Source organism: Vipera berus, assembly GCF_964194415.1.
Source record: "Vipera berus genome assembly, chromosome: Z".
Lineage (NCBI taxonomy): Eukaryota > Metazoa > Chordata > Lepidosauria > Squamata > Viperidae > Vipera > Vipera berus.
In genome coordinates this window covers 72,260,020-72,275,089 of record NC_138205.1, presented here as the reverse complement: position 1 = coordinate 72,275,089, position 15,070 = coordinate 72,260,020, and the positions used below count along the sequence as shown (strand labels likewise).

General features: G+C 41.0%; 1 protein-coding gene across 1 annotated transcript in view; it reads left to right on the top strand.

The window, feature by feature from the left end:
- The first annotated feature begins 4,210 nt into the window (after positions 1-4,210).
- The window catches only part of NME8 (NME/NM23 family member 8), a 46,064-nt gene continuing 35,204 nt past the window's right edge, over positions 4,211-15,070 (top strand). Inside the window, exons 1-5 of the mRNA XM_081345098.1 lie at positions 4,211-4,345; positions 7,725-7,766; positions 7,861-7,918; positions 9,450-9,556; positions 10,546-10,617. Coding sequence (XP_081201224.1) covers positions 7,734-7,766; positions 7,861-7,918; positions 9,450-9,556; positions 10,546-10,617 — 270 coding nt within the window. The 5' untranslated portion in view covers positions 4,211-4,345; positions 7,725-7,733. The remainder of the gene's footprint in view (positions 4,346-7,724; positions 7,767-7,860; positions 7,919-9,449; positions 9,557-10,545; positions 10,618-15,070) is intronic.

Genomic DNA, 15,070 nt, shown 5'->3' with positions numbered 1-15,070 from the left:
TATTTGAACATGTAAAGTCTATGTTAAAACATAATGTCAAATATATTGGTTTATATAATAACATTTCTTAAAACTAAGGAATAATTAAGAGGTTAATATAAAACAATATAATCTTTTCCTGTTCTGGGAGAGGAGAAAGAAGAAAATTCTTGTTTCAAAATCTAGTTTTAGCCACTAACTTAACACATGGAAGCACTTAGATAGATGATATACCATTCCAAAATTAGAGATCAATATATATTTCAAAATGTTATTTGACTGTTATGTTAATTAGCAAGTCCATAAAGTTGAACTCATAATCTTTCTTTTAAAAATCTGTATTTAACTTTTAAAGAACAATGTGTATTCTTTACTCTTTAAAGAGTTTGCTTATCCACAACTTTTTAAATGAAAACATACATTCACCTAGAATTTATTACTAGTCTTCTCATATTAATAAAATAAATATTCTTATAAATGAAGATGAATATATGCATTCCAGGATAATGTTGCAGGATTCAATCTGTGTTGGTTACCAGGACCAGAGGTTTAGTCTTCCTAGCTTTTGGACTTGTGCTGGACCCCATCCTCAGGGAACTTCTCTCTAGCAGAGTATGTGGTTTGGGCTATTCTGTGTGTAGTATTTATATGATGCCTAGTTGTGTGTGGTTTCTTAGTTGTTAGTTGGGGTGTTGGTGGTTGCCTATTAGGTTGTTTGGCTTTTGTTTCCTTGTGCTGCCAAGCCCTCACCTCATAAGTACTTGATCAGATGGTGATAAATCAATACTCCTATTGACTGACGAGGGGGCCATTTCCCAATGACTTCAATCACTTCCCTGGCTGTTTTTGTACCTGCTCATCCAACACTCTTAATCAGTGGTTTTTTTTCAAAAAAAAAAAGTGCTGGAACTCTCATCTTGGTGGGCGCAGGGGTTGGGGCGGGGGGGGGGGTGCTGCTGTGGTCACAGGTGCAAGGGGTGTTGGTGGTGGGCTGCCCCCCCCCAGGGCTGGAGCCGGCACTGCTGGTGCTGTGGGAGCAGTGGAGCCTATTCTATATGGCGCGGCTGCGCGGGGTGGGCAGCAGAGGCGGTGCAGGCCAGGCGATGCAGGGCGGCCACTTAGGCACACAGTGCAAGGTGACGGTGGCACAGGTCCAGCTCTGGGTGGGCCACCAGCCTGGCTGACACCAGTGAGCACAAGGAAAGAGTGCACATGGACTCCGCAGAACCCACCTCCCACTCCTTGTCCTCTCTTACTTACCTAGTTGAGATGGTGTAGTTGGGCAGCAGGGGGGGATGCAAAGTTCCTGCCAACTCGACTTTGCTGCAGACAACTTGCCGGTGCAACATTTGCGGCCAGGTATTTTGGCACACTCAGCAGCAATTCCTATTGGTTTTCGAAAGCCAATAGGCTTTTGAAAGCCAATAGAGGGAGTAGCATAGCTTGTGCAAAAACCTTTTTTGTGTGCAAAAAAGTGTGCCAGAACGCCATTCTGAGTGTTCTATGAGAAAAAAAGCCCTGTTTTTATGTTTTAATCTTATGATTTTAAAAATATTGTAAGTTGCCCCAAACCTCGCCATGTGGATTGCATACAAATATTATATAATTGGTAAATAAAGGTAGAACATAAGTTAAATATACATCATATGATAATATGCTTCCCTACAAAGTCAATTCTTGCTCAATGACAGACCAAGGAGTTAACTCAGAAAGGCAAGAGGAAAATCTAGAAGAGGTGTGTGCAAATTGTAGAAGGGAAAGGCCCACACTGGTAAATTAAAAATCTTTGTGGTCTGCAAAGGAATGCTGGTGGGCTAATCAATGATTTGGTGATTAGAGGAGCATCTACAGTGTTGGAGTTCATGGTCATGGTAAGCCATGGAGGCACTAGGCAACATGACTTTCAGGGCAGTGGTGGTGATTTTATTACTTTTTTAAAAAAAAGTCTGTGCTTTGTCCAAGGGTGCTTGGTAGGCTGCATGTACAGGCCTGGTCTAGAATTTATTTTGGAGCATTCAATTATTTAGAGGAGGCATGTCAAACTCATTTTGTTTGAGGCAATTTCTTATAAAAGAAAGAAACTCATTAATTTGTTTTAATAAAATAATTTAAATCAATTTTTCACTTGATTTCAAATTAAATGAATTATATTGGTTGACAATGAGATTTTTTTTGTAAATTGCCAAATGCAATAAACTGGTTTTAGGTATATGTGTGCACTAATTATTTTAACACCAATACATTTTAACAATATATTCTATTTGTAAATGAATGCAAACGCAAATTATACAATTATTTTGTGCAAAAATAAAACAAAATAACAGATTTAAGAGCTATTATCATTAGTTATCCTTAGATAAAAAATAATTCCATCATCCAAAACTTTGTTGTACTGTATTTAACGAACAGATGCTGTGGGATTAAAAAAAAAGACTGACTACATTTGATTGTGTATCACCATGGCATTAAAACAAAATTCGAACAGTGTATGAAAAATAAAGGTTCCCTAAAAGTCTGCTGGCTATATCTATACATTTTCCTTGATAGCACTCTATTGCCTTCTTTTTAGCCTTTTTTTCAACTTCCCAGCTTAAAAAAGGCAAGGCAACAGGAGCTGAAAGTTACAGAGACTGTTTAAGCAGGTTGCTAAGCAACCTGTTCACACTCGGCCCTTCTTACTCTCCCACTTTTAAATTAGCCTGTACGGATTGCATTTCCTTCGATTTGAGCCATCTGAAGGCCTGTCGCTGCGATGCATTCTGCTGCTCTGCAACCTGGCTGCCTGAGAAGAATTTGGGTCTCCGGAAGAGTTTCCTTCAGCTTTGTGCAAAAAAGGTGCTAGAACGCCATTCTGAGTGTTCTATGAGGAAAAAAAGCCCTGGATATATCACATATGATTGAAGATTGTAATTAGTTGTGTGTGCACATTCAGCAAGTGTGGTGTATTTGTGCTGGCATTTCTAGGCCTCTTTCCAACCACATCCAGAAAAATTTGTAACAAACATTGGAATTCTTAAGGCCATGTTTGGTATTTCCCAGCAATCTGTTACTGGAAGGAAAAAGCAATCCCTGCTGCATTACTGATCCCAGAGAAGCATTTGCATGTATGCAGGTATCCTTAGGGTGCCATAGTTATGGATGAGAAATATTGGTTGCAAAGTTGGCATTTCTGGATGTAATACAGATATTTTGGACTTATTGTTTCTTTTCATGTTTGATATTTTTAAAAATGCATATGCTACTGACTACACTTATGCAGATATGTAACATCTTTTGCTAGGATACATGACCACTGCTTTTCCAGAATGTGAAAAGTGAAAGATTGTGACTAAACAAAATTTTAATGTACAGATAATACCACCAGAAATTATTTGAGCCTTTTTAATAAATGTTGTTATTGATGTTAAGCTCACCATGAAAAACATCATATATTGTTATGTATATACTAGGTTAATTATTTAAAGACTGAAGTGCAACGTAACAAGATTCTAAATAATCTATTTTTCAAAACACACAACAGTCCAAACAGTAAAAGTAAAGTCCAAATTAAGAATATTTCATTCTTAAGAATTGTTTAATTTAAAGTGGTTTAGTTGTAATAGATGGTTAGATTCAAAATAGTTTTCAAGAGTATGTACAAAAGATACTTTTTTTCTAGCATCAGCTAAATTAGACATATTACATTGAGAAAAATGTTTCTTTCCTGTTGGCTTTTTTGAATTAGCTGGATGGCTTGCTTATGTAACCAGAAAGAATAAATACAAGTATTTCTTGTCTTTCGGGGCTGCTCTCATTTAGAGGAGCCCATCTTTTTGTTCAGCTGAATAAAGAGGTAAAGCTTGAAGGCAACTTCTGGTTGCCTGTATTTTTTACCAGCAAAACCTCAGAACCTGCATATCAGTCGCCTGTGGGCAAGTAAATATTCTTGTTAGAGGGGATGAAAAATCTAGTCAGCCTTGATATGATCACAAACAGAAGCTACTTGGAATCCATGCCAGCACAAGCTTAAGCCAAATCCTCTATGGTTCTAGACCAACCTTTCAAATGGGGGTCTTTCTGATGAGAGAACTCAGCTATTGACACAAATACCCTCTCGCTAGATTGAAGCATTTGATGGCTGCTTTTTCTTTACCAGAGCCTTGTATAATCTTACTTTCTCATTCATCCAAAATAACCCTATCTCAGTGTCCCTTTCTCAGGCATACTGTATCTGGTTTGCAAGAAGTAAAAACAAGCCAAAAACCAAGAAATCACACAAGTACAATATATTTGGAATATCTTCTGGAAGAAAAAAAAAGCAGACAATAGTTCAAGAAGGATGTCTTAATTCCTTTTCTATACCTGGAGGCTGGGCAAAACTCCTAAGGTAAGTTATCTGAGAGGAAGGCAAGAGAAAGGCCTCTGGTGTATCCTAAGAGATTGGATGTGATTTGATTGCTGTCTAGGCTTTTATTCATACAATAGTTGTGCTCTTTCCTAAGGTTATCACATCATCACCAAGGCAACACTTTTTCTTCCAATATGTTGAGCTCATTTTTATAGGCAAAATGTCCTTCATTCTATAAAATGTGTCTATAAGGCCATCCTTTTGAGCAAAAAGATAAAATAAAAATTATTTTGGGGGAACAGTTTGACATTCAGAATCAAAGTTGTTTTGTAAGTAATTTAAATAGCCAGGAAGGAAGAAATGAAAAAAGGACCTAAAGATTGACCAAGACAAAACCAAGAAATCAGAAAACAAACAACTTCTCAAAAAAAAGTCTTCAGAAAAAATGGTTTTCCTTCCTCTTTCCATTCTAGGTCTTTAGAGACAATATCAGTGACCAATAACCAATCTTATTTTTGTTCTAACATAGATAACAAAAAACAAAGAGAGCAAAACTGGAATCAGAATGTATTGTATAAAACAGTGTGTGTAATTTGTGATATATCAAGCTGAATACAGATTAATAGCCAGTTATGGCTTAAAATAGGTAGAGACTAAATAAACATTCTGGATCTGTTTAGGATTGCAAACACTGGAGAAGTAGGAAGGGTCTGTGAAGTGTCTGGTAAAAAAATAAATAAGAATAATTTTATCCATTAGCCAATTAATTTTCTTCTTCCACCAAGCAATATTTCCTAACCTAGGTATCTTTCAGATATCAGGATTTAATTTTTCAGAATACAACATGGGTGTGCTGGCTCAGTGGTTAAAGATGGTGAACTTGTCAACTGGAAAGCCCAGGTTCAAGAACTGAGCACTGCACACCAGGATGAGCTCCCATTACTTGCCCCAGCTCCTGCCCAATTAAAAAGCATGCAAATGCAAGAAGGTAAATAGCTACCACATCAGTGGGAAGGTAATAGCGTTACATGCACCTCAGTATATAGTCATGCTGGCCACATGACCATGGAAAGTGTCTTTGGACAACTCTGACTCCCTCAGCTAAGAAATGGAGATGAGCACCACCCTTTAGAGTTAGATACGACTGGACAAGGGAAACCTTTACCTAGGACCATTGCTAAGAATTGTGGAAATTAAAATCCACACAGTTGAGAGCAAGGCATCATTGGACATGCCAGTGTGAAATCCAAGCACATTTAAACATTTATTTGGGCCATACAGTCATTGAGAATGGATCTTAGATGAATCTTACTGAATATTTAGAATTTAAAGCAAATAGAATAGAATAGAATAGAATAGAATAGAATAGAATAGAATAGAATAGAATAGAATAGAATAGAATAGAATAGAATAGAATAGAATAGAATAGAATAGAATAGAATAGAATAGAATAGAATAGAATAGAATAGAATAGAATTGGAAGGAGCCTTGGAGGTTTTCTAGTTCAGCCCCCTGCTCAAGCAGAAGAACCTATACCATCTCAGACAAGTCTCTTCTTAAAAATCTCCAGTGACGGAGTGCCCACAATTTCTGGAGGCAAGCTGTTCCACTGGTTAATTGTCCTCACTATCAGGAAGTTTCTCCTTAATTCCAGGTTGCTTCTCTCTTTGATCAGTTTCCAGCCATTGTTTCTTGTCCTTCCCTCTGCTGCTTTAGTGAATAAGGTGACCCCCCTCTTATTTGTGCCAGCCCCACAAATACTGGAATACTGCTATCATGTCTCCCCTATTTCTTCTTAATCCAGGGGTAGGCAACCTTGGCTCTTTTATGACTAGTGGACTTCAACTCCCAGAATTCCTGAGCCAGCATAGCCAAGGTTGACTACTCCTGGAGTAGCCAAACCCAAGTCCTGCAGCCATTCTTTGTATGTTTTAGTCTCCAGTCCTTTGATCATCTTAGTTGCTCTTCTCTGAATTTTTTCCAAACTCTCAACATCTTTTTTGTGATATGGTGACCAAAATTGGCTGCAGTATTTCAGATGTGGTCTTACTAGTCTTACTAAGACTATCTCAGGTGGGTGGCACAGAAGCCCATAAATGTATAAATGAATATAAATGAAATATAATTCCTTTTATGAATACAAAGAAAAGGAAAAATAGCCTTTCTTAATCTGATGCTTTCCAAATGGGTTAGGGTGATAATCCCCCAATTTCCTAGGAAATGTGGGATTGTAAACCAGTAGTGATTGTAAGCCAGTAAGGTTATGGCAAAAATGGGCAAACCAACTCTATTGTTGGTGATGCATTTATCTCCCTCATGTGGTCCTCCAGCAACACGCACAGCCCAGCAGGTGCCATAACTCCTAATACAGGTAGTCCTCAACCAACAGCCATTCATTTACTGACTGTTTGAAGTAACAAGGATACTAAAAAAAAGTGACTTACAACCAATAATTGCACTTATGACTACTGCAGCATCCCCTTGCTCCCATGATCAACTGGCATATATTTATGTCAGTTGTGGTGTCCCAGGGTGATATAATCCCCATTTGTTACCATCCTAACGAGTGTCTGAAACAAATTCAATGGGGGAATCTGAATTCACTTAATGATCATGTGATTAATTTAACTGCGGTGATTTGCTTAACAAAAACATGTCAAAAATATCATAAAATTGGACATGACTCATTTAACAACTGCTTTGTTTAGCAACAAAATTTCTGGTCCCAATTGTAGTCACAAGTCGAGGACTACCTGTACTTTGACAACTGTTGTATTTTCTTTCAAGATGTAAATGATTATAATAGCCTTGTTTTCCTTTCTTCAATCTCACAGAAAGAAGGCGAAGCATTCAAGGTTGAGTTTTTTCAGCCATTATGTTTTTCCTGAGTTTTAATCCTTCTCAGTCACTAGCTTGCCAGAGGCCCATCATTTCCAAAACCCTCAAGCCAGGATATCTGGCTTGAGATCCATTCTGCCTGTGTATATCCTCACCTACATATTTTTTACAGTTGGGATCTATCTAGATGTTCTTTGGTGACCATAGCAACAGTAGGAAAAGCCTGCTCACTCCTGCTCGTGTTCCCTCATGCCAACAGTTTTGCCTTCTGAAGGAGCTATCTTGGATTAATTAATAAGGAGGTATAATGAAAAAAAGATACTTGTACTGTGATTGTATCATGATACATGGCTTTGAAGTACATAAATGTGAAAATTTCTATGGATAGGCTGAGATAATAATGTGTTTGTTTGAAAACGTGTTTCCGCCTCCTTCTCTTATCTTCATGTTATTATACTAAGATCTTTGTTAACCTGGTACAAATTCATAGTATAAGCAGGGTGATTTAGATAGAACCCAACATTGAAGCATAGTAATAGTATATTTCCCAATAATTTGAATTTGCTTTATTTCATAACAGAGAATAACAATGGCAAGTAAGAAGAAAGAAATTCAGCTACAGGTATCTTGTTGTTCTGTTAGTTCAATTACCCAACTGTTCTTCAGATAAGCAAACAAATTGAGGAAATAATGTTTTCTGTATGTTTTTACTATAGGCAGTAATACTCAATCAAATACAATGGGATGAGATGCTGCTAAATAAAGGTCTAACAGGTACTTTTTCTATGTTTTTGTACTTCTTACATATTGCTTACATGATGTACTTTTGGCACATGTGTGTTTCACTTTGTGTACCAAATGCAAGCGATTTGCAAGTACATGCTTGTTATAAATTTGGAATGGAACCTCCCCTCCATCTTTGGTAATTTCAAATTGCTTAGCCCAGGGGTAGGCAACCTCGGCTCTTTTATGACTCATGGACTTCAACTCCCAGAATTCCTGAGCCAGCCCATCCCTGCAGTTCCAGCCCTTTCAGCGCCAAAGAGAAATTTATGCCTGACACAAAGGGGAACTTTGCTAAACTTAATTATCAACAGAACTAGAACAAGGAAAGAAAGGCACTAGGTTTTTTTCCCCTGCATATCATTATTACAATCTCCTGGAATTGGTTATTTTAATTTTAAACAGATTAGATACAAATATATATATAGGAAAGCTCACATGTACTTTGCATGTCGAATATCTACTGTGCACCTAGAAGAAAAAAGATAGCAAAGTATAGGATAGGACAAAATAAAGCAAAATAAAATTCCTGAAGTCACAAGGGACATGTAACTTTAATATATTTGAATACTTTTTAAACATTTAAATCTAAATTCGCTGTCAACAAATGGCCTTTCTATGCTCCTAATTAGTTCTCTCTGCAACTTTGTCAATTTTCAGTTTTCCATCCCTTTAATACTGAGTGACTTCTATTAGAATTAAATTCAGAAACTCACGTAAGCTATTTCTGTGTAATTTTTCAAACTAACATGATGCTGCAGGAATTAAAATCTATAAATCATAAAGTTGCCAAAGTTGAAAAAATACTATTCTAGAACAACCTTAAGATGTATCAGATCTGTTAAATCTTTCTCACTGCTTATCTTGGAGAAAAATCAAGTGATATGATTGTAGGAAATTCTGGGAGTTGAAGTCTACATATCATAAAGTTGTGAAGGCTGAAAAACACCAAATTAAAGGCAAAAATAAGATAAAATTAAAATCAATTAACCTCAGCCAATTTTCTCTCACTAGAATTTTGTCTTTTGATCAGAATTTCTGGGGATATTTTTCTTTCTTTTTCCTTTTTTTTAAATTTCCAGGTTCTGCAGACTGAAAAAGTTTTAAAAACCCTGCTCTAGATATGTTGGATTATTTAGTCCACCATTTCCTGAGATATCCACTTTAAAAAGCAGGTATTCTGGATATAATAAAGCCGGAAACAGGTTTAACCTCCACTAAAATATGTATTGCTTTATGTTAAGGAGGAATTGTGCAATAAACAATTGCATTCATTAGAAGTCTGACAGTTATTAAGCCTAAAGCACTTGCTGATCTTTGGAACAGGGCTTTGAAGAATTGCAAATGCACCCTTTCTGTCCATTATTGATGTATGATTTTTTTTTCTGGAAATCTTAATGTATGTATTATTTCAATTTGAGATCATATCCACATTTTATCCATGGATGAGAGTTCCAGCAAAGGAATCTGTATTGTTATTTTTTTTAAAAAAATAGAAATTTGTGTTTCTATGTTTTATCAGTGATAGATGTTTATCAGGCATGGTGTGGACCTTGCAAAGCTGTAATAAACTTGTTCAGGAAGCTAAAAAATGAATATGGTGAAGATAATCTTCTACATTTTGCTGTGGTAAGAATTTGGATAATCAACTAGCTTTTTCTAAACTAGCACCCTCCCTATGAGTTGGATTTCAATTCCCATACCTCCAATGTTAAGTACTTTCTCATACTAAATACGTTGTGGCATTAATATCTCAATTGACCAACAATCTCATTTTGACAGAGAGATTATTGAAAATATTATTATTAAAAAATTTCATAAGCTGAAATTGGGAAGAGGGAATTTAAGACACACAATAGCTTTGTTATGCCCTAGAGATGAGGTGAGATGATGGAGTGACAAAGAACCTGGCTAACCATCCCAATTTAATAAATTTAGTCCATTTAATGAGTACACTCAAAGATATTTTTCACATTTTGGGCAAACAAGAAATGGGTAGAAATTGGCTAAAACAGGGCTTCTTGTTGATACATAGATTTTGAAACTTGAGAAAGGTAAAAGAGTGAACTGTTGTAGGTAAGAAGGGGAATAAAGAAATAAATACTAGAGGTTAGCCTAGATTTACAATGGTGTCACAATCATACATATATTATCCAATCTAAAATTATTTAAAGCATTTAGAATTATATGAAATTAGGGCTGTTTTACCCATAATTAAGTTTTTTTTACTATGAGTAGGATAGCAAAATTAAACAGCAGAACAGCATACCCATTTCTTTAGCTTTGTTTTTTTCAGTGGCAACTACAATGGTTAAAATGATGGGATTAATTTTCATTGAGATTCTGCAATAGAAAAAAGAAAAAGAAGCAGTAGACTAAACCAAAACTCTCAATAAATAGGACTAATGAATATTGACTGCAAAAACTCAGGGTGATCATACATAGTTCAAAGAATGAGTTTATATCTCTTTGCTTCCATCTACTGGTCTAGATACTGCAGCCCAAGTTCTAGTAAAGCTATAATAAACCACAATAGAGACTCATATGGTGATTGTTACTGTACAATGTGACTTAGGAGAAAAAATATAGCAGATGTATTTGTGTATTATTCATTTAAGGCAGAGGCTGATAGTGTGGTGACCCTGCTCCCATTTAAAGATAAATGTGAACCTGCTTTTCTCTTCTGTTTGGTAAGTGCACCATAATGGGGATGAGAAAAGAACTTTGCATAGGGTGAGTGTGTGTGTGTTATAACATATGATGTTTTCTTGAATCGTGATGAAATATACAAAAAGAGGACAATAATTCAAAATGGCTGGAATCTTCTGTATCACATATTTATAGAACTGTATATGTGAATATTTGTGCATGCAAATCCCTTTCTATTGTCATACCCTGATGTCTCACAATTCTAGCCCTTATTCCGCTGCCTTTGGCACAATAATCCCAATAAGAAAAGGGTTTCAGAGGAAAAAAATCCTGTAATAATCAACAAAGAATGATTCCAGGTATAATTCAAGGTGCTGGTTGTCATCTTTAAAGCCCTTCATGAGTTGGGAAGGGCCATCTCTTCTCAGTTACATCCATTGATCCACCAAAGCAGGGAGTTGGGGAATGTTGTGGGTCTCCTCTCCAAAGGAAATACATCTTTTCCATGATAGCTCCTTCCCTTTGAAACATCATCACCACAGAGATTAGTCTAGCTCCCACTTTGATACTCTTTCTCAAAGCCCTGAATGAGCCTGGGAAACCCAGAATGGGATGGAGCCCATCAAGTGGCTTGACTATGGAGATTCTCAATCATCCAGGTCATAGTTATCCCAAAGATGCTTTTTCACAAGGCAGCTGGACTTTCTTGTTTTTCTTTGAAGACATTTCACTTCTCATCTACTTCCTCAGCTCTAACTGGATGGTGGGGAATGGAAAGATTTATACATTATTTTTTAAGCCACATTGAGTCACTGGGAGTAAGTGGGTAGCCATATAAATTCACTAAATAAATAAACCAAACAGATAAGTGAACATTTATATGCATGGATCTAGAGTTGCACAGGAGCTCAACCGGTAACCGATTCCATAAATCCGGGGCACCCACAGAGAAGGACCTCCCCCCTGGGGGCCACCAGATGACATTCTCTGACCGGTGGCACCCTGAGGAGGCCCTCTCTGTGGGAACGCACAGGGCGGAGGGAAGTTGATGCCAGCAGCAGGTGATCCCTGAGGTACTCCGGACCCATGCCATGTAGGGCCTTGAAAACCATTACCAGAACCTTGAATCTCACTCGGAAGACACCTGGGAGCCAATGCAGCTCACGGAGCAGAGGTGTAACATGGGAGTATCGGGAGACTCCCAACACAACTCTCGCGGCTGCATTCTGTACCAGTTGGAGCCTCCGAGTGGTCCTCAAGGGCAGACCCATGTAGAGAGCATTGCAGTAGTCTAAATGAGAGGTCATGAGCGCATGAGTGACCGTACGCAGGGCATCCCGGTCTAGATAGGGCCGCAACTGGCGCACCAGGCGAACCTGGGTGAAGGCCCCCCTAGTCACAGTTGTTATGTGGTCTTCCAGAGTAAGCTGTGAATCTAGGAGGACTCCCAAGTTGCGAGCCCTATCTACGGGGAGAAAGAGATGGAATAATCTGATTATCCCGAGATGCCGGTACGTACAGCCACTCAGTCTTGTCGGGGTTGAGTTGAAGTCTGTTCCTCCCCATCCAGACCCGAACTGCTTCCAGGCAACGGGACATCATGTCGAGGGCATCACTGGGGTGGTTTGGGGTCAAAATAAAAAGCTGGGTATCATCAGCGTACTGATGTTACCCAACTCCAAAACCACGAATGATCTCACCCAGCGGTTTCATGTAGATGTTGAACAGGAGAGGCGAAAAGACTGACCCCTGAGGAACTCCACAAGCGAGAAGCCTTGAGGTTGACCTTTGCCCCCCTGCCAACACCGACTGCGAACATCCCAGGAGATAGGAGGAGAACCACTGAAAAATTGTGCCTCCCACTCCCAATCCCCTGAGACACCGCAGCAGGATACCATGGTCGATGGTATCGAAAGCCGCTGAGAGGTCTAATAGGACTAGGACAGAGGAATATCCCCTGTCCCGGGCCCTCCAGAGATAATTCACCAGAGCAACCAATGCCGTCTCCATGCTGTACCTGGGCCTGAAACCCAATTGGTACGGGTCTAGATAATCCGCTTCATCCAGAACCAGAGGGAGCTGATGCGCCACCACACTCTCAACAACCTTCGCAAGAAAGCGGAGGTTGGAGACTGGACGAAAGTTATTTAACACAGCTGGGTCCAAGGCAGGCTTCTTGAGGAGAGGTCTCACCACTGCCTCCTTCAAGACGGTGGGGAAACTGCCCTCACTCAAAGAGGCAGATATAACCGCCTGGAACCAGCCTCATGTCCCCTCCCGAGCTGCATAAACCAACCAGGAAGGGCACGGGTCCAATAAACATGTGGTGGAGCTCAACCTCCCCATAATCCTGTCCACTTCCTCTGGAGTCACAGGATCAAACTCCTCCCAGATAACATTGACAAGACCACCTGTGTCCTGATCGTCAGACTCTGCCCAGTCGGAGTTCAGGCCAGTCCGAATCCGAGCGATTTTGTCCGACAGATGTTGACTAAACTCCTTGGCACGACCCTGCAAGGGTTCCTCCCTCACCTCCTGATTAAGGAGGGAGCGGGTCACTCTAAACAGGGTGGCCGGGCGGTTATCTGCGGACGCGATAAGGGTAGCAAAGTGATTAGACCTTGCCGCCCTTATCGCTGCGAGATAAGACCTAATATAGGTTCTTAGTCACAATCAGTCAGATTCAGATCGGCTGGACCTCCAACAGCTCTCTAGGCCCCGTCTCCGACGCTTCATTTCCCGAAGCTCCACGGAAAACCATGGAGCTCGCTGGGATCTGCACCAGGTCAGGGGCCGCAAGGGTACAACTCAGTCAAGTGCCTCCGTGGCTGCCCTTTCCCAGGCTTCCACTAAGGCATCTGCCGAGTTGTGAGCAACAGAGGCAGGTGGGGACCCCAGCGCTGCCTGGAACCTATCAGGGTCCATTATGTGCCTGGGGCGGAACCATCTAGTTGGCTCCACACACCCACGGCGGAGAGCGGCAAAGCGGAAGACCAGCCGCAGGAGATGATGACAGGGGCATAACAATTGGGGAGCCCCCACCAAGATCATCTAACCACCGTCCAGATAAGAAAACCAAGTCAAGGGTGTGGCCTCCCACATGAGTCGGTCCATGAATTACTTGCGTCAGGTCCATGGCCGTCATGGAAGCCATGAACTCCCAAGCTAACTCAGCTGATCCTCCCAGGGATGGTAGATTGAAGTCACCCAAAACTATAAGTTTGGGGAACTCAATCACCAACCCCGAGAGGATGTCGAGGAGCTCAGGCAGGGCTGCTGCTGCACAACTAGGCAAAAGGTACACCAGCAGCAAGCCCAACTGCGCCCTAGGACCACATCTCAGGAGGAGAGACTCACACCCGACTATCTGGAGAACGGTGGCCTCCCGCGGACACAAGGTCTCCCTCATAACTACCGCCACTCCCCCGCCCCTACCCTGAGCCCGAGGCCGGTGTAGCACCCGGAAACCTGGTGGGCAAAGTTCAACCAGAGGGATACCACCCTCTGGGCCCAACCAAGTCTCCGTGATGCAAGCCAGGTCCGCATGCTCACCCTCAACCAGATCCCGGACGAGAGGAGCCTTATTAACAACGGACCTGGCATTCAAGTACACCAGCCGGAGCTCAGGCGGCTGCACATCCTCATTCCCGGGACCTCGGGGCGAAAGCAGAGGGTCGGAGCACCTCACCGCTTGTAAATAGCGGAGATGCCCTCCTGGATGTCGATACGGCCCTCTGTTCATACACCTGCTGCCATTCCCCAACGTCATGGGAATAGGTAATCCCATGACCTGCTCCGGAGGCAACCGACCCCCGCTCCCCCCACGTGATCTATCCCGGACCTGGCCTGAACAACGGTTGATGGACTACCCCCCATTTCCAAACTACCACGAAAGATTCCCACCCCCCTCCCTAACCCCACAAAAAAATTAACTAAAAAACCAGGAGCCTCTTATTAAATTTGTACCGGAGGCCCCTGCCCCTGCCCAGCCATGTCTCAGGGTCCCAACAATCGGGCCCTTCATCAAGATTAGAGGTGGAAAGAAAGGCGGGTCTCACCCAGGAAGGGGGGGCACCCCTGAGGGCGAACAAGTCCGTACTGGTGTAACAAAGATGAGGCATAATTGTCCGAGCAAATCCAGGGGAAGGCAGTCCCATAATTAATTAGTTAGTCAGGAGGGTCTAATACAGAGGGTGAGTGGGTGTCCAGACCATCAACCCAGCTTCACTGCCACTCAAGCTGGGTGAACCCCCAGAACAGGCCAACCACCATCCTCTCACAACGGTCGCAGCTCTGATCCCGGGGGTGGTCTGGAACACACACCCTGGGTAGGGCATACCCCATAGATCTCTCACCTCTAGGGGGCAGCAGATGTAAGTCTAAGCCACTCTATATCTTTGTAAGCAAGCCAAAAAATTTTTTACACAAATATGAGCTGCCACTGCTGTGGCTACTGCCTGTAGATGGCCTTGGGCTAGGCTGAAACAGGAAATA